This window comes from Triturus cristatus, chromosome 12 (genome assembly GCF_964204655.1).
Source record: "Triturus cristatus chromosome 12, aTriCri1.1, whole genome shotgun sequence".
NCBI classification, from domain to species: domain Eukaryota; kingdom Metazoa; phylum Chordata; class Amphibia; order Caudata; family Salamandridae; genus Triturus; species Triturus cristatus.
This window is the reverse complement of record NC_140595.1, coordinates 29,919,286-29,941,217: the sequence shown is the minus strand read 5'-3', so window position 1 is coordinate 29,941,217 and position 21,932 is coordinate 29,919,286. Positions and strand designations below refer to the sequence as shown.

Below are 21,932 nucleotides of genomic sequence, written 5' to 3'. Positions count from 1 at the left end.
TGTAAATGCAACACTTTACTCTCAAAGTACCTTGGATTCGTAACTCAAAGCAACAAAAGGGTCACAGGGAAGGTGATGCGTCGGTTCCTTGCACTCAGGGGAGTGAATACTTCGGTTCCTTACTGCTGCGCAGGGGAGTTGATGCTCGCTTCCTTACTGTGTGGGGAGGTGATGTGCCTGTTTCTTACTGCTCTCCGGTATGATGTGAGACAATGGCGCCTCGATGCGATACTCTTCTCCGGTACGATGCGACAAAATGGCGTCTTGCTCACGATGCGACAACGTTGAGGCGATGCATGCACGCCCAACGGCCGAGCGGCGACTCGATGATCTTTGGAGCCGCGACAGGCTCTGCGACACGCTTCTCCGGTGATGCGACCTCTGCGGCGGCAGCACGTTTCTCCGGGGATGCGCCACACTTCGGCGAAGCGATGACTGCAGCGGCGGCACACTTCCTTGGCGATACGACGGCAACTGCTGCGGCGGCAACAAGCTTCTCGTCGTTGAGTCGCGGTTCCAGCTCCCAGCGCCACGCAGTCTCTCAGAAGGCCCAGCAAAACAGCAGGCACTTCAATTCCCAGCAAGCGAATTCAGGGGGGAGCTGGTTGGTGAAGTCTTGTATCCGTTAGACTTCAGGCAGGAAGCAAGCTCAAGTTCAAGCCCTTGGAGATCTTCTGCAAGTTGATGAAAAAAACACACTCAGTCCTCTTCTCCCTTCTTTGGCAATGAAACAGCCACTGCAGGCCAACCCCCAAACACACAGCACAGGGGTAGTCTCCTCCTCCAGCTTCCTGGTTCTTCTCATCCGCAAAGGTTTGTCTTGATTCCCAGAAGTGATCTAAAGTTCTGCGGTTTGGGTCCCCCCTTTTATGCACCAAAATCCTTTGTCTCTGAAGGCAGAGAGTGTCTGTACCTAGTCTAAACCAGTTATGTGCAGTCTTGGAGCACTTTGTTTACAGGACTCCTTCTTTCCTTTGACAGTGTGGGCCAGGGTCATCAGACGCACCACAGGCGGTGGAGCCAGCATTGTGGAAGGCAGGCACAGCCCTATTCAGGCCCAGGTGCTACTCCTCCCACCACTCCTCATGCAGATAGATCTGTTCAGCCTTGTGCTGACTCACCCAGTCTCCTGGAGCCCCCCAGCCCTTGTCACTCAGGAACCAGATATGGAGTACACAACCTAGCAGAGGCAGGCTTGGGTAAGAAAATACCCACTTTCTAAAAGTGGTATTTTCAAACAAAGAAAGTTAAAACCAACTTAACTAAAAGATGTATTTTATCATTCTGAGTTCAGGCATACTAAACTCGAATTTCTACCATGTTCCCTGGGTCAGTTAGGATTATAAGGTGTTATAATCAAACTGCCCATTCTGGCCTATGGGGACAGGTAGCCCTGCAATAGTGAAAAACGAAAATGGCTGTAATTCACTATCAGGACATGCCACACACATCAGGGCATGTCCTACCCTTTACATACAATGCACCCTCCCTTGGACCTACCTTAGGGGTGGCTAACATGTAGAAAAGGGAAGGTTTAGGGACTGGCAATTGGGTGCACTTGCCAAGTCAACATGGCAGTACCAGACTGCACACAGGCTCTGCAATGGCAGGCCTGAGACACACTTTACACGCTGCTCCGGTGGGTGGCAGAAACAGTGCTGCAAGCCCACCAGCAGCATTTGATTTACACGCCCTGGGCACACGCAGTGCACTGTACTAGGGTCTGACAAGATAGAACAATCAGTAGCATCACGGATACAGCATTGTATAGGCAATCTAAACCCAAGTACAGCTAACTGCAGAGTTATACACCATTCTCAGGTTGGCATTTCACATGAAGGTGTTATTCCTGTGCCAGCTTAAAACATTTTTTTTTTATTTGGTACATCTAGAGTGGCCTAGGGTCTCCAGGTCTGTAGCACTCAGTACCTCATTACGTTGGAAGTCACCATCGCCTTGTTCTGCTCCTCAGTTAACTTCTTAAACCAAGAAAAATAACCCCCATTCTCCCCCCCCCCCCCAAATCCACCCTCCCCCCAGGCATGTCGCTTATTCGCTGGATGTCTTGCATTATAATGCTGGTCAGATCAACACCGCGGCAGGCACTTTAATCTCGATGCTGCAGTTCCACCACTGGGTCCTGCAGGCCAGGGGCTCCACTTGGCAGTCTGCACTCGAGAGCAGCAGTCCAGGTCGCCCAGTAAAACACTTTCTCAGTCACCCACGTCAGGGCCCTCATCGTCAGGGGGTACGTCGTTGTCTTCGCTCTGCTGTTTCAGTATCTCCACTAATGCCACTCATGCTCTTGCCGCCTCCAGTGTCTTTTCGCTCCCAGTTCTCTGGGCCAGCTGTAGTCTAAAGATCCCTTCACAGTCAGCCCATTTTATAAGTTCCCTCGTCCTTCGTAGTACACTAGGGGCATGTTTCGCCTTCCAATGGCTAGTGAGTTCCCTTTTGACCAACATCAACCCCAAGTCTATAAACCTGCTAGTGACCTTGTTCCTGGCGGCAGTGTGGGAGAACCAGTGCAGGAGACAGCACCCTGTTGTCAACACTATGTCGTGCTCCGTTGTGTCCGACAATCTAGTCGTTACCTCTCTCCAGAACCCTCCCAGATGCAGGCAATCCCAAAACATGTGCAAAAACCCTGCATTCTCCAGATTGCACCTCGGGCAAGACCAAATAAGCCAATCATGGAGTCACTAATCCATACATCTTTACAAGGGAGAGCATATGCACTTTAGCACTGATCAGCAGTGGTAAAGTGCCCAGAGTCATAAAACCAACAAAAACAGGTCAGAAAAAATACAGGAGGAAGGCAAAAAGTTCAGGGATGACCCTGCAAAAAGGGCCAAGTCCAACAGGCACCCACCACATCTAATTCACACAGTACAGTATCATCACAGACTACCCCAAATGCCAAGTGACAAGATCTCCTTTCACATGCATGCTTTTTTTTCACAACCAGTGGGGGGTCAATCTACACCTAAAGTAGCCAGCACAAGCTCTCGTATGAGTATTGAAGCTCCGTGCATGCACGGGTTCCAGTCATTAACCCATCATCCATGCACTACACCTTTGAATAATCTCATGAGAGAGGAAAACCTCAAACAAGAACAGCAATACAATGTATCAGCAGTGTCATACTCTGTAGGGCCTTCACATAAGCAATATCTCCAATTCCACAAAAGCTTCTAAAACCAATGTACTACATCCTAAATTGCTGTCATAACATTATAAGCAACATTTGTTTCAGCATTTGAAATTTGCAGCAACATCATGAGCTTGTTGGTCCATTGATGGTTTTCTTCTGTGTCCACTTTCTCAACTCATCATAGGCATCAATGTATAATGCCTTTCTACCACCCTTGTGTTACAGATCTTGGACCACCTCACCATCATCAAGGACACAGGATGCCGCATCCTGTGGAGCACCCTCCTTGGGGTGGTCCCCCGCATCCTGAATTTCCGCCTGCACCTCATGGCTTCAACGGGCAGCCCCCTCATGCACGACGACCAGGGCCTCCTCATGTGAACCATGATGACCCCAGCCTGGTCCCAAACGTGCCGTACTTTGACCTGCCTGCAGGACTCATGGCCCCACTCGTAAAGGTAAAATGCAGCAAATTTGATTTTCTTTTAGCATTTTTGAAAGTCATTCTTGAGGAGCTTGATGCCACTTAGTTTGGAACTTGTGAAAAGTTGTCAAAATTAATTATAGATAGCCATCGAAAGCACCATAGTTCTTAAAATGTTAAATGTTTGATTTCCTTACAAATGTGTTGCCTAACCCTGGCCAGTCCCTCTCATCACACCTTTGTTCTTTACTAACTGGACTTGTGTGGTCCCATTAGTGACTCTGTGCACTCACAAGCCTGACACCTTGGAGTAAAATGGGGTTAGCTGTGGCCGGTCTTTCTAATTTGAAATCTAAGAGGTCCCAGTGGTATTGCTTCAGCCTAAAAACCCATCTGACTCCTGTGCAGTTGATGGGTTTTACGTGCTAGTCGTCAGTCAGGAGGCATCCAGGTGTTAGATCAGCGCATGCCTAGCAGAAATTACACCACAGACTATTAAATTGATGAATGTAAGAATTGAAAATGTCTGACAGTGCATAAAGACTCGCACAGACGGTGGGCTATTCAGAAAATGGTATAAAATTGCCTAACCACCATACAGACAGAAATGTAAAGGATGCAGGCAATGAGTGAACAGTAATATTGGCTTTATAGATTTTCATTGAAAGCGGAGAAAAATAGTATTGCGTTAATTTGGATAATAATCGATTTTATGACCAGGCAAATAAAGATCTAATACTGATATAGAGCACGATTTTAAAAATGTCATCCTGTGTGCACAGGCCCTGTAGGGTCCAGCTCCAAAGATGTGTGTGTGGAAGAGAGAGATGGAGAGATCTAAATTCAAGACTAGGGAATATCTAAGATTAAAATGCAATCAATTATTTTCCATGATGACCTCTGGGATCCTGCAGAGAGAATGAGATCAGCAGATGTACCCAATATAAGTAACTCCAGCTCCATGTTCCATCATCAGATCAAGGTGTTGGACCATTGCGAAACTCCAAAGCACTTGGGAAGCAGCTGGTGCAGAGAAATGTCCACATTTTCCCCTTATGTTTTTGTTGTCCAGTAGGAAGGTCACCAAATGGAAGCATTAATGATTTGGGTAACAGTTCTTGTAGGAGAGTAGGGTCTGCTATCCTATGGTCACCCCAAATTTTTGCTTTTTGCTTCACTGGTTTTTGACATATTGAGGCTGTGGGCCTGCCAATCAGACCCCCAGCCTGCTGTTCTCTCTACTAAATTAAAACTATGCACCCTAGGTGCATAACCAATTGGAAGTGGATCACCCTGTCAGCCCCTGTACCAGTGTACACTAGGTACCCAGGGCATTGGTGTACCCAAGGCCTGCCAGGGGCTGAAGCATGTATTATGCCACCCCAGGCTTGGCCTAACAATTTGACACAACTGGCTGATCACTCAGCTGGGGTAAGTTGGTGTAATCACCTCTTACTTAGGTGTAGTATACCTATACCTAACCTTAAATGGGACACCTGGTAACCTATAAGTCACTCCTATGGCAGGCCTTAACAATCCTGAAGGCAGAGTGCTTGGTTCCATGTGAGATGGTGCTCTGGCATGAGCTGGGCCTGTCTGCAGTGGTCGGAACAACTTCCTTCTACTGTTTCCAGATATCGTCATACCATATACTCTTAAGTGCATTATGAACCTCGCGGTTAAATGCTATCTTTGGTTTGGCTTTATCAAAACATGTCGAGTAAGGTGTCATACGAATTGGAATACTAACTCCTCGCCAATTCTGGCGACGGGGTTAGCATTCCACCCTTCTAGAGGGACACGACATGTACAGTACCTGAAACCCGGGTAAAATCAGACATAGCCTCAGCTCCACAAAATGGATGCTGCCACCACAGACACAAGTCTGCCCTCCTGCTGCTGGGAGTCCTTCCAGCTTGGGAGGTGTGGACAAAGGGTTTCCTGCCAGGGGAGGTGCGTGCACCACCCCAGACAGGATTTTGTGTATTGGTCAGGTAGGGCTTGAAAGAAACCAGACATGCCTGTGGCTCACAAGGAGCCTCGGTGCATATGCCAGTTCAAACCGGTCCTGGGGCACACCAGTCCCGGGCCTGGGGCGAGCTGGACAAAGGATTGGGGGTGTAACCACCCCCCTTCCTGGTCCCACCCATAGGGAGGGACCTAGCAGGTAGTCCGGCCCCTAGAATCCGCTTAAAGGTAGGAGCTGTGTCCTAAGACTTCAGACATCCTGGAATCAACTTAACACTAAGAAGAAGACGGGAACTTCGACGCTCTGCTGCACAGAGGACTGAAGCAAATCTCCCCTGTGGTCAGGGAGTGACCACCTTGCTAACGCAAGCACCATCCAGCGAATCAACGTCTGCTTTGCCGCCGCCTCCCGCCGGAGCCCGAGCCCAGAGACTGACAAGACCTGGACCTCCAGACCTCTCACCGCCCGATCCACAGTCCCTGAAAAGAGGAGACCCGTGGAGGCACCGAGACACGTGGAGCCAGCCATCTTGAAACGACCACGACAAGCTGACAAGTGCAACAACCGAGGCTCCCTCCAAGTTGTGCTTTGGGATCTGAGAAGCCCAACACCCGAGCAGCATCTGCACCAAAGGTGAGCCCTCCAGCATCTCCACGATCTGCGTGGGGCCCTTCTGCATTTTGCCACTCGACGCGCCTAACCGGTTGCTGGCCCGCTGGCTAGTAGCCATCTTGGCGACGAACTTCAAGAAATACACCGCTGGTCTGGTTGCTCCAGACTGGCCCTTGCTCCCCTCCAAAGGAGCAGTCCTTCTGACCTTGCTGGTCAGAACCATCAGCTTATTTCATCTCCTACAACAATTGCTTTTGCCAAGGCTTGTTTGCTTCGATCAAGTCGCCGACAGCGAGAGCCTGCGTGGGACAGCTCGTGAACCGACTCCTGGACGTCGTCGACCTCCAGGGACCACGTGGCTGCAGAGACAAGCTACACCTTTCTTCCTGTTTGCACCCGACATTGTCTGGTACCCACCTGGTGCCACGCTGGTCACTGGCTAGTGACTGTGAACACTGTCCCCTCTGCTTACAGGTCTTCAACATCTCCGATCCACTCTTGGATCCACTGCATCTCTCCCGGACCGACCGCCTGCAGCATCTTTGTCTTCAAGCTCCACGGAACAGATAGAAGAAACCCGACGCACTTCGAGGCCTATGCACCCGCTTCCTGTGGGTGAGGTAAAGCTGGCACACCTGTGCCCAAGTGTAGTATTACATCTCTAGTGCCTGTGTTCCAAATCTTGAGTTCCTAGTCCATCCGGAAGATCCTCTTTGCAGTAACTTTGTACTTTTTACGCACCCATTGAAACCTATGGGAGCACGCGTGTGACTATTTGCTCTGCACACGCCACCCGTGGACCTCCTGGTCACTAACTGACGTTAGCTCCTTGTAGGCCCAGCGATTGTAGAGGCCCTAGGCCTTTTCCCTTTTCTGTTCGTGGTACTTATACCACTATTTTAGTATATGGTTTGAGCGGCCACCAGGGCCTATCCATATAAAGTGCAACTTCTGTGTATTCTACTGTAATCTTGTTTGACGATTTGTGCTCCTGTGCTCATAAAGAGACTAGGGGTTACTTTGAGAAATAAATACATATATATTTTGAATATATATCTGTGTGGTGTCCTTTCATTGGTATAAAAGGGGGTTACATTTGGTAAAACAGCTGGCTTAACACGCTTCACGAGTTTAGCCTCAAAGACTGCTTAGCCTACGCTACCACTAGGGCAGCTAGTCCGAAAAGGTTGACTTACAACCACACCATAAGGGTTGCTTGGCATGGTACAAGGTGATCACTTTAACTAGTGAGCATCATATACCAGGCCAACTTCTCACAGTTCTTTTTAAGATTGCTTGCAAGAACGTATAATAGCAATTGGGATGTGATGGAAAATAAGGTTAGAGACCTATATTCGGATGTTACACAATGCGTTTTTAAAAATATTTTCACGTTTTGAATTGTGCAGAGGGTGTAGGTGATTACGCTCACAATAGCTTATGTTTTGGACTCCGTGCTGTAGCCAGAAGTTTGAACACAGCTTTTTATTTTTCAGGTTTTACACTGCTATATCTCTGCTTAGTGGCTGGTAGGATAATAATACTCGTAGGATTTGTTATAGATCACTTCTTTCAAAGTTAATAGTTAATATTTTTCCTCGGTTTATCTTCTCAATGATTTGGCACATAGTCATCCAACCCTTGCATTGTGCTATTTTTTCTTTAGTCCTGGAAAGTGTATCTTTTTCCAGACCTTCTGGTTTGCATAAAATATCTTTAGCAGTCCCTGGTAAATGCATAGATAATCGAAAAATTGTTTTAGTAATTCTAAGCTGTCTTCGGTTCAAGACATTTGATGCATATTTAATATTCACTGAAAAAAACATAGGTTTCACACACGTTATAGTTAGGAATTAGCATTTAAAAAACCTTGCAAATTCACTTAAAAAACCATAGGTTTCACACATGTTATAGTTAGCTGTGCATTTAACTCGTGAAAAACCAATGAAATTCCCCCGTTATAGTTAGTGCAGGCAACTATAACTCACGCGACCGCAATCCTCTGTTGATGCTAATACTGTATTTAGACACTTTTTTACCCATGTCGTCTTCCATTAATTGTTAGCTATACATATATTTCAAATATTTTTTTTTTCAGAAAAACACATATGTCATCAGTGATGTAATATCTGACGTCATCAGCAGAGGATTGCGGTTGCGTGAGTTATAGTTGCCTGCACTAACTATAACGGGGGAATTTCATTGGTTTTTCACGAGTGAAATGCCCAGCTAACTATAACATGTGTGAAACCTATGGTTTTTTAAATGAATTTGCAAGGTTTTTTAAATGCTAATTCCTAACTATAACGTGTGTGAAACCTATGGTTTTTTCAGTGAATTTGTACGGTTTTTTAAATGCTAAGTTATGTATTTATTTATTTTAAGGTTTTTCACCGTGCGCGTACTGTGCGCGCGCGGTGCGCTGCGCGCACCGTGCGCGCGCTGTGGGCGCTCGGTGCACTTCGCGCACCAAGCGCCCACGTTACGTAGTTCGCGTAATTTTTCCGTTTCTACCGTGCGCGTACGCTACGCGCACTCCGCGATTTTTCATAAAAAATTTAAAATACATTTTTGCCCTTGGGGGTCCTTCTGGGACCCCCTGACCAAGGCTAGGGGGTCAGGAACTGTCCAGCCTGCCCCCTTTACACGTTATCCACCTTTTGTTTTTCACCCCCTCAGACTGCGAGAGGCAAAATGGCGGCCGACACTTCCTGGTTTCGACCGATTTGAATGTTTACTAAGATCTAACAACCAATCAGAATCGCGCTCGCGCACGGCGGCGTGCGCGTACGGTAAGCTTACGGTACGCGCTCGGAGCGCGCCTATAGATATATATATTGATTTTTAATGCTATTTTCTCAGGAAATACTGAACAGATTTACATGAGACCTTCAAAAGGCACATCCCTGACCTGAGGGCTACCTCTCTGCCAAATTTCAAGTAATTCTGTTCAGCCGTTCGGGCTGTAGCTCGGACTAAAGGTCCTATGGAAAAATGCATGGGGAAAACGCGTTTTGGGACCCCCCCTTTTTCTCAGCCCCCGCTTGACGAATCCCCCCCCGAGACTTTCAGGGAAGGAGCGGAGCGCCCCACCTATTTTGAGAATTTCGCGAGGATTCGTCAATCGGCGCCAAAGTTATTCAAAATAGAATGTTGCGGATTTCCTATGGAAACACGGTCCTAACTATAACTATCTACTGGCGACCGCCAGTAGATAATGTGTGCTTGTGTACATTATGATCCAGTGATATCCATATTAAGGTGTCATCTGTCCGGTGGCTTGTATTTTAACGCTACTTCCCACTGCTTTACAAGATTGCACCATTAATTTTTTTCAGCTTTAATAATGTGATATTTACCCTATCTTGCTGAAATGCAGAGAGAATGAGATCAGCAGATGTACCCAATATAAGTAACTCCAGCTCCATGTTCCATCATCAGATCAAGGTGTTGGACCATTGCGAAACTCCAAAGCACTTGGGAAGCAGCTGGTGCAGAGAAATGTCCACATTTTCCCCTTATGTTTTTGTTGTCCAGTAGGAAGGTCACCAAATGGAAGCATTAATGATTTGGGTAACAGTTCTTTTTAAGATTGCTTGCAAGAACGTATAATAGCAATTGGGATGTGATGGAAAATAGGGTTAGAGACCTATATTCGGATGTTACACAATGCGTTTTTAAAAATATTTTCACGTTTTGAATTGTGCAGAGGGTGTAGGTGATTACGCTCACAATAGCTTATGTTTTGGACTCCGTGCTGTAGCCAGAAGTTTGAACACAGCTTTTTATTTTTCAGGTTTTACACTGCTATATCTCTGCTTAGTGGCTGGTAGGATAATAATACTCGTAGGATTTGTTATAGATCACTTCTTTCAAAGTTAATAGTTAATATTTTTCCTCGGTTTATCTTCTCAATGATTTGGCACATAGTCATCCAACCCTTGCATTGTGCTATTTTTTCTTTAGTCCTGGAAAGTGTATCTTTTTCCAGATCTTCTGGTTTGCATAAAATATCTTTAGCAGTCCCTGGTAAATGCATAGATAATCGAAAAATTGTTTTAGTAGTTCTAAGCTGTCTTCGGTTCAAGACATTTGATGCATATTTAATATTCACTGAAAAAACCATAGGTTTCACACACGTTATAGTTAGGAATTAGCATTTAAAAAACCTTGCAAATTCACTTAAAAAACCATAGGTTTCACACGTTATAGTTAGCTGGGCATTTAACTCGTGAAAAACCAATGAAATTCCCCCGTTATAGTTAGTGCAGGCAACTATAACTCACGCGACCGCAATCCTCTGTTGATGCTAATACTGTATTTAGACACTTTTTTACCCATGTCGTCTTCCATTAATTGTTAGCTATACATATATTTCAAATATTTTTTTTTCAGAAAAACACATATGTCATCAGTGATGTAATATCTGACGTCATCAGCAGAGGATTGCGGTTGCGTGAGTTATAGTTGCCTGCACTAACTATAACGGGGGAATTTCTTTTTTTTTTTTTTTTTTTTTTTTTTTTTTGAAGACCTTTATTGATAGAAAAGGGCAAATACAAGTCAACAAGGAGCCCGGGGGGGCTCACACATACGGTACATTACAACTTACTGAAAACACGGAGGATACATTACAGAAGGACTGAGGTCTAGTTTTAAAAGTTTTCCTTGTAGGATAGACATAAGCAGGATATCGTAGCACAACAAGTCAATACTGGTGTTAAACAATCAGGATAAATAATCTTATAGCAGTAGAAAACACCAGAGTCGCTGCGTGGCACCCAGAAAGGAACGTCTGAACCCCAGGGAAGGAAAAAGGACAAAGAATAGAAGGCCCATAGAACAAAAAGGAAAAACAAAAAAGAAAGCAACCTCACCCCCCAAGTGCCCCCCACCCTGCACCCCTGCAGCTGGCTACGGCCTTTCCCCCCCTAGCAGTGTGCCTGTCGCCCAAGAAAAGGAGTCCCGAAATATAGAAAGTAAGAAAAAGAGAGAATCCGAAAAACTCTCATAAAATTGAGAAAGGTGGGGAGGAGCCCACTATTCGTCCCCCAGCTCCGCCATCTCGCACCCATAATAGCAACAGTAGTCTAACACCCAATAGTAATAACATGCCCGGTGTGACGAGAGAACTGGGGTCACAGCAGCAGCGCGCAGGGTAAGTAAGGCAGCAACACCCAACCGAAACATCCAAAATATCAACAAGGAATCTTCAAGCCATGATTGATAAGCGTAAGCCCCCGCAATAGTCTTCTAGCACCACCGATACATGTCCCGGTCACTCAGAGAAAACTAGTTCCCCGGCTGCCCCACCCACAAGAACGGTGCAAAACATTTATCAACGGAGGAGGGCCAACCCAAGAGAACAAAAGAAAAAAAACAACAGAAGTGTATCCGGCCATCACCTCCCGGACCCCCATGCAAACCATACCCAAAGTCCAGCGTTCTCGTCAGTCCAGCACAGTCCCAGGAATGTAGTTACCGGTATCAGGGCAAGAAAAAGACAAACTCAACCCTGACCCCTACGTGCCAGTGCGCCAGCATAATGCAGTTGCGGCGTAGCCCCATAGAGTAGGAAGAGCATCCGATGTGAACACCCAGAGAGAAGGCAACAGCCAGTAATCGCCATCCAAAGCAGGACAGTGTTATCCCCAAGAGTGCAGTACGGGTAGGCGTACAGTGATAGTCCACCAAAATTGGGCAACTCACTCCCGGGCAACATGTTCAAAGTAAGCAGAGCGATCTTGTCAGCAATACCCGCTGGCGGTGGTAGTCCTGGCATCCGACGGCGAACCTCTAGGTTCCGTCCAAATATAGAATGCACTGTGTCCTCCATAGTTGCGACAGTCCGAGCGGCGGTGATGTTAAGTTCACTCACAATCAGTTCCTCTACGTCTCCCCGGAGAGGCTGCACACGACTGCCGAGTCCTGGGCTCGGCGATCCGCTCCGCGCACAGCCGCCCGTCCGGTCAGCCACGGAGAGAACGGGCACAGCGTCGTCCAGCCGGCGCTCCAGGTCACGGGCGCTGGAACAAAAAGCAGCGCGCATAGCAGCCAAAGCTTCCAGGACGTCGCCGATACTCACGGGCATAGCGTGAGAGGAAGAGATGCCAGCTCCCTGTCCCCGGAATCCGCAAGCGTGTGGCGACCCTCGAGCCCAGTTTTTAGCAGACATGGCCAGGCGTCGTTTAGTAGGTCAGCTCCCAGAGAGACAGCGCCAAACCACAGGGACAGGGCAGCAACCTCCAGCCCAGCGCCACGCACAGGGACAGCACAGTGACGGTCCAACCAGGCGCCGTATATAAGCGCCGATCACTCAATAAAGATGGCCCCTTCCATTACACTTCGTAGCGAGAGATCAAAGAGGAACTTCCAACAGGGGGGATACATTTGTTGCATCGGCGGTGGTAAAGCAGCGTAGCGGCGAGACTCCAAAAGAAACTGTTGCGCTACTTCTGGGAATCTCGGTGGCCTGTCGCGTCTCGCCGGCGGTTTCAGATTCTCCTGTAATGGCCGCTGTTGTTGCCCTCCAGCCGGACGCCGCCGAGAACAAAGGACCGGACCCACTCCGTAGGCGTCTGCGGGAATTCAGGGCGTTTCTTCACCCCCGGTGCAGGAGGGACGACGGGGAGCCCACCATCGGATGCAGCGTCGCCTCCCCTACCCGTTACCGCACAACAGGCACAATTCAGCAATCAGGAGAGGAAGCGGTACGGGAGGGAAGCGGACGAGTCGGCGGAGCCGAGGGCTCAGGCGGCCATCTCTGTTGCCGGCTAGGCTCCTCCCCTATATATAACGGGGGAATTTCATTGGTTTTTCACGAGTGAAATGCCCAGCTAACTATAACATGTGTGAAACCTATGGTTTTTTTAAGTGAATTTGCAAGGTTTTTTAAATGCTAATTCCTAACTATAACGTGTGTGAAACCTATGTTTTTTTCAGTGAATTTGTACGGTTTTTTAAATGCTAAGTTATGTATTTATTTATTTATTTTAAGGTTTTTCACCGTGCGCGTACTGTGCGCGCGCGGTGCGCTGCGCGCACCAAGCGCGCTGTAGGCGCTCGGTGCGCTTCGCGCACCAAGCGCCCACGTTACGTAGTTCGCGTAATTTTTCCGTTTCTACCGTGCGCGTACGCTACGCGCACTCCGCGATTTTTCATAAAAAATTTAAAATACATTTTTGCCCTTGGGGGTCCTTCTGGGACCCCCTGACCAAGGCTAGGGGGTCAGGAACTGTCCAGCCTGCCCCCTTTACACGTTATCCACCTTTGTTTTTCACTCCCTCAGACTGCGAGAGACAAAATGGCGGCCGACACTTCCTGGTTTCGACCGATTTGAATGTTTACTAAGATCTAACAACCAATCAGAATCGCGCTCGCGCACGGCGGCGTGCGCGTACGGTAAGCTTACGGTACGCGCTCGGAGCGCGCCTATAGATATATATATTGATTTAAATGCTATTTTCTCAGGAAATACTGAACAGATTTACACGAGACCTTCAAAAGGCACATCCCTGACCTGAGGGCTACCTCTCTGCCAAATCTCAAGTAATTCTGTTCAGCCGTTCAGGCTGTAGCTCGGACTAAAGGTCCTATGGAAAAATGCATGGGGAAAACGCGTTTTGGGACCCCCCCTTTTTCTCAGCCCCCGCTTGACGAATCCCCCCGAGACTTTCAGGGAAAGAGCGGAGCGCCCCACCTATTTTGAGAATTTCGCGAGGATTCGTCAATCGGCGCCAAAGTTATTCAAAATAGAATGTTGCGGATTTCCTATGGAAACACGGTCCTAACTATAACTATCTACTGGCGACCGCCAGTAGATAATGTGTGCTTGTGTACATTATGATCCAGTGATATCATCTGTCTGGTGGCTTGTATTTTAACGCTACTTCCCACTGCTTTACAAGATTGCACCATTAATTTTTTTCAGCTTTAATAATGTGATATTTAACCTATCTTGCTGAAATACTTTAAGCTATATCTTTGTTTATAAAATTGCAGCCATTTTGTTCAGTTTTAGAATGCCCTAACAGGAGATATATTTTACTTCTCCTACAAGAGGGGAGAGAAGCACAGAGATCTGATGTTTCTCCTGCTTCTGTTCTTCAGTATCTTCTGTTTGAGTTGATCCATTAAATCAGATTGGCTTAGAAAAGGAAGGGAACGTTTGTGTACCTCTGTCTGGCAGAACTAATTGTGGTAGCCCAGGTCCTCAAATGATAGAACTCCTTCACATATGCAGGTTTTGTGACAAAAGTATTAAACGACTTTGAATTCCAGTGTTTGTGACTTGCACGTTTTATCATGACCTCTATTGTTCTTCTTCACTCAGTCAACTCTGTTTATGCTCTTGAGGTTGCCGTGCCAGCAGATTGAGAAATATCTTTTTTGAAGTTCAGTCCAGTAGAGCGATGTTTTTTCCTTAACAAATGTGAGCTCTTGAAGTAATTTTATAAAACTGGAATTCCTTTAAAAATGGTCAACAGTTGTGGGCATTACCTGCTCTCAGTCACTGTCCTGTCTTTGCTAGCTTAGTTACATATGTTGGTTTGAAAACAAGCACACTGGCTGAAGGGAAATGATTGCGCCTGAAGAATTCTAAACAGTTATATCTTATTATGAACATATTCTTGCATCGTTGAGAGTTTTGATTTCGGTCTGGAGAACTTTAACACTGTCTGGTCGCAGCAATAGACCTCTCGAAATATTTACTAGAAAGCATTAGCAACAATGTCTCGCGTCCTACATGTCCAGTTCGGTAACTGCTAAATAAAACTAATGGAAACATAGACAAAGAAATTAGGAATGATAAAGAAGCAGAGAGCAAAGACTTCATAACAAAGTAAGATATTTATGTAGTAAAAGTCAAATAATTGCTGACCATGTACGCAGTCAACTCTGCTCAACATGATGTCAATATCCACCATTCTTTCAAGTGTAAACATTGTATTTGGGGAAATACAATATTTGTACAATCTCTTATTTCTGATTTTGCATCAACTTTGATCAAATACTAAAATAATAAAATAGCATGGTTTGAAGGACCCATGCATTAATAATAAAAAAGCTATTTCTGCCATATATTGTGAAAGTGAAACCTGAACTCTTCTTGGACCCTGCTCAGCTTCTTTTTTGTCATCTTTTGTTTCCTTCTCCACAGCTTGAAGACCACGACTATAAATATCTGGACCCCAAAGATATCCGCCTCCCTCCCCCGATGCCGCCCAGCGAGAGGTTGTTGGCTGCAGTAGAGGCATTTTATAGCCCGCCATCTCACGATCGTCCTAGGAATAGGTAGTTATAAAATTTTCTTGTGCGCTCTGGTGTACAACATGTACTCTCTTGTTTACTAGTATTGAGATACCTGCTGGCTTCTGCCCTCACGTTTCATGCCTTGGTACCGTACCATGCACGCTGGAATTGTGCAAGGATTTTTGGTGCTGTAAGCCATATATCCCCATGCACTAATCAAAGACTGCTTTTCTGCCCTTTGTTGTAATTTGGCTCCACCTAGTTGTGATGCTCTTTAGCGGCTGCATTAGCTCGACTTATGGAAATGTTGGTGTGACTTCAACATTACCCACCGTTGAACTAAACCGGTTTTCTTCTCAAATAAAGTACCTCTTCATCCCAGCGACACAACTGTGATGTCTAGCACTTTTATTAATTCTCTTTCATTAAGTTAATACAGATTGTTCACTTTGTGGTAACGTCACAGTGTTGTAATTTAGGGAGCACTGCTTTGTATTGTACTAAAGAGTTGTCATGCTGCTCAGTATAGGAAACCAGACTGAACTGCTACAGGCATTTTAAAGATAGCGGGTATGTTTTCATGATCCTGTCTGCCATGTCCATATAATATATGTTGCACAGCTGGTTACATGGCAGCAAGTTCGGTGAACTACCTGAAATGTTAAACCTTATATAATATCAGAGAAAATATTTTCGTCATGAACTACTCCGTGAGCATATATAAATATTTTGTTCATATCTTTTTATTAAGAGCAACCATTTTTAGAATTTTTCTTCTTGCAGTGAAGGGTGGGAGCAGAATGGGCTTTACGAATTCTTCAGAGCGAAGATGAGAGCAAGACGCCGGAGGGGGCAGGTGAAGAGAAACAGGTAAAATTGAAGTGTTATTCCAGTTACTACAGCCTAACTCGCATGTTAAGACAGTAAACTTATTTAGGTTGCAATGTTGCCAAAGTTTCATCATCATCCTGTGTTGTAAGTTTTCGTTTAATGCACTGAACTTTTCCTTCATTGAATAAATCGCCAACATTTGCAATTCCATAATAACAGGAAGTAAGCCACAAGGCAGAGGGACAGAGTTTCTACATGGCTCCTCGACTAACCACTGAGTGTGAACGATGTGTGGAGGTTTTGTGTAACCTTTCTTGTCTGCGCTGTGCATCTGGTTGTAATATTGTGCCATATGCTCTGTTTTCCTGTCTAAGAGCACCATCCAGATCCCGTAGCCGGTCGAAGAGCAGAGGCCGCACTTCTTCACGGTCCAGTTCAGGATCTTCCAAGTCATCCGGCTCGTACTCCAGGTCAAGGTCCCGTTCCCGTTCAAGGTCCTATTCCAGGTCTAGGTCCAGGTATGAGCGGCACATTTTCTTCCATGTTGTAGTAAGCGAGGTTGTGTATGGGCTCTGTGCAGTGAATGGATGGATGTGCACCTGTGTTTATTCAGATTTTTATTTTTAATTACAAACTGTTTTTATTAATATCCACTGGTACATATCTTACTGTTGAGTTCTTGTCAAACAATAAGGTCTTATACATATTTGATCATAGCGTTTTTCAGCATTACAGCCATCATTATCACATTTGCATAGTTATTGATCACGTTTTTCCGCCACCTTTTTCCTCGTTAACTGTCTTCCACTGAGGAGTCAATTGTAGGTACCGTGCATATCCCACCCCTGAAAGTGTTCCATTGTCCCCATAGCCGTTCCCATTTTTGGGGGCATCCTCTATGTAGGTAGACCGTTCTTTCTGCCATCATGGCCCTATCTAGATCATTGCACCATTCTGCCACAGTTGGAGTGTTGCGTGTCCCCCAGTGTCTGGCTATATTTCTTTTGGCTAACATCATACCCAGTGTCGCCCATGTCTGCGCCGCTAAATTAGGGTCTGTTGGTTCCCATAGCAGGCAATGCTTGGGTTCCAGTGGTACAGGGTTCCCGCTCACTCTTGTGATAGTGGACATCACTATTTCCCAGTATGTCACTATTTCTGCGCATCCCCATATCGTGTGGGAAAATGTACCTATGGCCCCACATTTTCGCAGACATAGGTGGCTTTCAATCTTACCCATCTTATGTAGCGTGACTCTAGTGTAATAGATCCTGTGAAGTATCTTAAGTTGGACGAGGCGCAGCCTAGATGGTATCGCTACCTCCCTCAGTGATGCCAATGCCTCCTGCCAGTTCGAGTCTTCTAACTCACCTACATCTTTCTGCCATTTGTCTCTGATTGTGTGTGTTCAGAATTTAGTTAAATGCTCTGTGGATAAATATTGCATTACAGGAGACACAGTAGCAGTTTTTTTTTTTTACTGTCTGCCACTCTTTATTTACCATGTTGATGTTGTCGCCTTGACAACAAGGGTGTGTGCTGAATAGGTTGGTGCTTGCTGAACATTGTCTCGCATCTACCTACCTTTTTTTGAGCTCCGCTATGGTTCCAGAGTACGGCAACAATGTCACTGCTAGGCTGAGGGGAGTTGCTTTCTTGGAAGTTAAAGGTTCTCAGATTTGTTTTGTATTACCTTGAGCAAAGTAAAGTTACTCTGTGGCGTTCCTGTATTTTTCTTGACATTTCTTCTTGTGTCTGTTTGTTCCTGTTCCTTGACAACGTTTGCCCTCAGCTATGCTAATACTATTCTGCACCTTCATGCACTTCTTGCATACTAACGAGCAGTGCTTGCCTTCTAGTCCACATTTTACCTGCTATGTTATCAGCATTTGTGAAGTGCATTTCTATCATGTTAGTGGCCAGTTGCGCTTTTGATGACTGTGCACCACGTTGTGCGGCTGTGGTGTTTATGATCAACCAGTCATGGTCGCCAAGCGTTATGTTTGTCCAGTGTCTGTCAATTGTGTTGTTTCTACTTAACCTATCTCTGTCAAAGAGACGCCCCACCATTGTATCCAGACTGCGGTTTCAACTTATTTTAAAATATTGGTATTTCTGTGCATTGACTTGGAATCCGTCCCACATGATGCACGAAGCAAACTGCTGCTATATGCCACTGATGGTTAAGTCCATTGAGACAGGACAGTTATGTTGTGATCAAGCATGAAAAGAGACTGACTGAGCAGATTTTATTAATTGGAAAAATACCACATTACAGAGACCTGAGCAATGGAGAAGGGACGTTGCATAACAGTGTGCCAGGTGTACCTTGCACATTACGGGCCTAACACTACCAGCAACCTCAATAATGTGCTTCCGTCGTACCATGGTCATGCAGTTAGGTTTATTTATCAGTCAAAGGGAAATGCCACTCACACAGTAATAAGTGTGTGTTTATAGCACAGTTTGTCTGACCTACAGTGGTCACATCTCCGAGTCTGTTGACTTGTTGGATTAACAATTAGGGGAGAGGCGTTGGCCTAACGGCTAGGGGGGTCAACCTTGAATCTGGGGACCTGGGTTCGAGTCTTGGCAATGATGCTCAACATCCTATGATTCTGGGCAAATCACTTAATCGCTCCGTGCCTAACAAAAATGAATGTGTCCTCATGAAATGCAACTGGTGCGCTCTGATACCCGATTCGGGTCAAGTTTGCGCTATATAAAACTCTGTAAAATAAAAAACATGTGCATCACCTGCAGGGATCATAATGTGACCATGTATTCACAGGTTCAGTTCCCAGTAAGTGCGCTCAGCCTGTCATTGTTCGTAGATCGATTAAACTGAGAGTCATTGATTTGGGTAGCAATAAACTTCCAATGATATGTCGATAGCGCAGAGACCCTGAAGGCTGGCTGCACTTTTCAAGTTGTGCCACTTCGGTATATCTTACTTTACAAAGTGGAAGACTGGCTGCATCCTCTTCTGCACTATTAAGAAGAGAATCATCAAAGAGGCCTAGTAGTGCCAGCAGAGGCCTCCATCCAAAGTTGGTTTGAACTAGTCTGTGTGTAGGAGGTTCCTGGGTTTACTGTGACTATTTTGATTCAGGAATTTTGGAGTTTAGGGCCCTTGTGTGTTGGGAACATGCCCTCCTGCTTCTTTTTACTTTAATACTTGTGTCTTACCATGAAAAGTGGCAGCAACAGCGTGCTAGTTTCTCCAGTAGACTTTAAGGGTGCTAAAGATTTGGAAGGATGATTTCACAAGGCAGCATCTGAGCTGCTTTTAAGAATGGTTTTGTGTGATCATGAGTCTGAAGTATCAAGTGCATTCTGACTGGTTAGTCCTGCGGATCCAGGCGTAGTCTACTTTGCGGATTCCAAGCCTGCCTTCAAAAGAGCGCTCATCTGCCCTGTCTGGGGTATATAGGATAGGTGCAGTATATTGACTTTGTAAACTTAGTTATCCGAAAGTGAGGTCAGCGGGTATTTGGTTCCTTCTCATGTAGCCGAAGTTGGGTTGATGAGCTTGTGAAGGAGTGCCCTATAAGTCTGCTGTGAGCAGCGCGAGGGCTGCAGGGTTGGCTCTTTCAGTGGGGTGCGTAGCTTGACATTTGACGGTTTTTGTCTCTGCTCCCTTTTCCTTTCTTGCCCAGGCAGGTGTTGGTTTGGATGTAGTCATCCTATATTTAGAAGAGCACCTGGTGCTATCCAGGTATCTCCGCCAGCCGGCGCATACCCATGTGGAACTGTAAGGGCGAGGGGATCAAACCCAGTGATCGGTCACCGGACACCCTGTTTCTGTATTCCATGACTTATCTATGATGGAAGGGGAAGATGACTCTGAAGTTGCAAATACGCCACCCACTCATTTCAAGGTCGAATAGAATCCAGGCTGCTCGCACATCACTAGCCGCTGTAGTGGAGAGTTTTTTTCCGAGGTCTCCCAGCGTGCTTTTGTTTCCTTTCTTGGCCTGGAGACCGGCCATGGTTGTGAAGGAAGTAGATTCACATGTTCTTGAAGTTGTCGTCATATTGAAGAATTTCCCCGGTAGAAGAACGACTGGCGAATGTCCAGCCAGAGCATGTATTTTGTGTTCACTGATTGCTCATCTAACAGCGGGTTGATTATGAACTTTCTTGTGGTGCATGCTGCCTTCTATATCACTTAGTGTGTTGTACTGCATGTGCGTGTGTGAATGATTTACTTTAACCAATTATCATGAGTGACTGACTACCATTATTTTTGGTGCAATAAGATACAGTTGTGCAAAGATGTTTTACTTGTCTTGTTTGGGTTTACAGGAGGTTAATATATCATATTTGTTTTCTTTTAGAAGCAGAAGTCAGTCGCACTCATCCCGAAGTCGATCCCGTTCCAGGTCTAGGTCTAGGTCCAGGTCCAGGTCCAGGTCGAAGTCTGCTTCACCAGGAAGGCGACGTCGGTCGAGGTCTCGGAGTGCCACTCCACCGTGAGTGTCAGCGCACCCATTTTGGAGGGCTGCCAGCCCTCGATTTGTTGGACATATTCGCGTCTTCCTAAGTATCATTGACCTCAGTGATTGTCAGCTGTCCCAGCTGTTAAATTGAATTTCCCCCGTAAATACACTTGTTCACTCTTGGGAGATTTCTGATATTGGGAGACCCATCCCCTGACCCTTCTAACGAAGTTTGTGGACAGTTTCAGGCCATATTTGCATCAACTCTATTTTTTATGAGCTTTTCTTGTGATTTCTGTTGTTAACTATGGGAATTCTGTTATTAAAACAATGGTCTCCAATCCTTATTAATGCGTTCTTCTGCCATTCTTTTGGAATGTTTTTTAAGTGCTTGGACGAATGGTTGGGCGATAGCAATGCACCCCAAAGTCTTGTTCTATGATTGGAGTTGTGATGAGGCCTTTTCATTTTAATCTTAGGTCTGCTCCTGGTTTAGGGTCAGGTTCTGCCCCCCTAATACCAGACCATAGACTTGGAGAAGAAAATAAAGGGCATCAGATGTTGGTGAAAATGGGTAAGAGACATTCTGCTTTCCTCAACCCACTGTGGCTTCCAGCGCTGCACCGGCCCCTACAGTCATTCTTGGTCAGGTTTCCAGTTAGCTCCGTGCAGCTTGACATAATTGTGGCTTTATTACAAATGTGTCATCCCTTCAAATTGTGTCCCAGCTGTTTGTGATTCTTTCTTCAATGGGGGCTCGTCCTTGAGAGCAAAAGACAGCATCGGGACCTAAAGGCTATTTCCAAACGTGTTCTCACTGTTGGATGTTGAAAGTCGATGTGTCAGCAGTAGATACTGGCCTTCCGACATGCTGTCTTTGCCAAGTCCCCCGGGGGCATCTACAGCCTCACCTTAGTCACAGCGGTGACTGCGAGCGGGTGGCCTCCCAGTTCACTGGCAGCGGCACCTGCTTTGAATTGATTTGAAATCTTTTAACACCTGCAAATGCCCAATGGTTTCTTGGCGCTAACATTATCCTACGCCCAACCTAATATCATAAACTGGACAATAAGAGCTATAGGGAAAGTGAGAACAGCCAAGGTTTGAAGTGCTTACGAAAGCGGAGAAAGTTAGCCTGCCTCTGGAGATGCATGGGCAGTCTACTCCAGAGTTTACAGGTGGAACAGACCCAACTGTGGCCGCCCCTTGAAGTTTGCTTTGTTATAGGAATGATCACTGAAATGGAGG

At 46.0% G+C, this 21,932-nt stretch overlaps 1 protein-coding gene across 7 annotated transcripts in view; it reads left to right on the top strand.

Annotated features, from left to right (window-relative positions):
- CHERP (calcium homeostasis endoplasmic reticulum protein) overlaps window positions 1–21,932 on the top strand; it is a 196,202-nt gene that overhangs the window by 136,750 nt on the left and 37,520 nt on the right. For all 7 annotated transcript variants that reach the window (XM_085638368.1, XM_085638367.1, XM_085638366.1 and 4 more), the window contains 6 exons: window positions 3,380–3,612; window positions 15,320–15,453; window positions 16,195–16,281; window positions 16,617–16,760; window positions 20,583–20,717; window positions 21,164–21,258. In XM_085638368.1, the coding sequence (XP_085494494.1) occupies window positions 3,380–3,612; window positions 15,320–15,453; window positions 16,195–16,281; window positions 16,617–16,760; window positions 20,583–20,717; window positions 21,164–21,258 (828 nt within the window). The remainder of the gene's footprint in view (window positions 1–3,379; window positions 3,613–15,319; window positions 15,454–16,194; window positions 16,282–16,616; window positions 16,761–20,582; window positions 20,718–21,163; window positions 21,259–21,932) is intronic.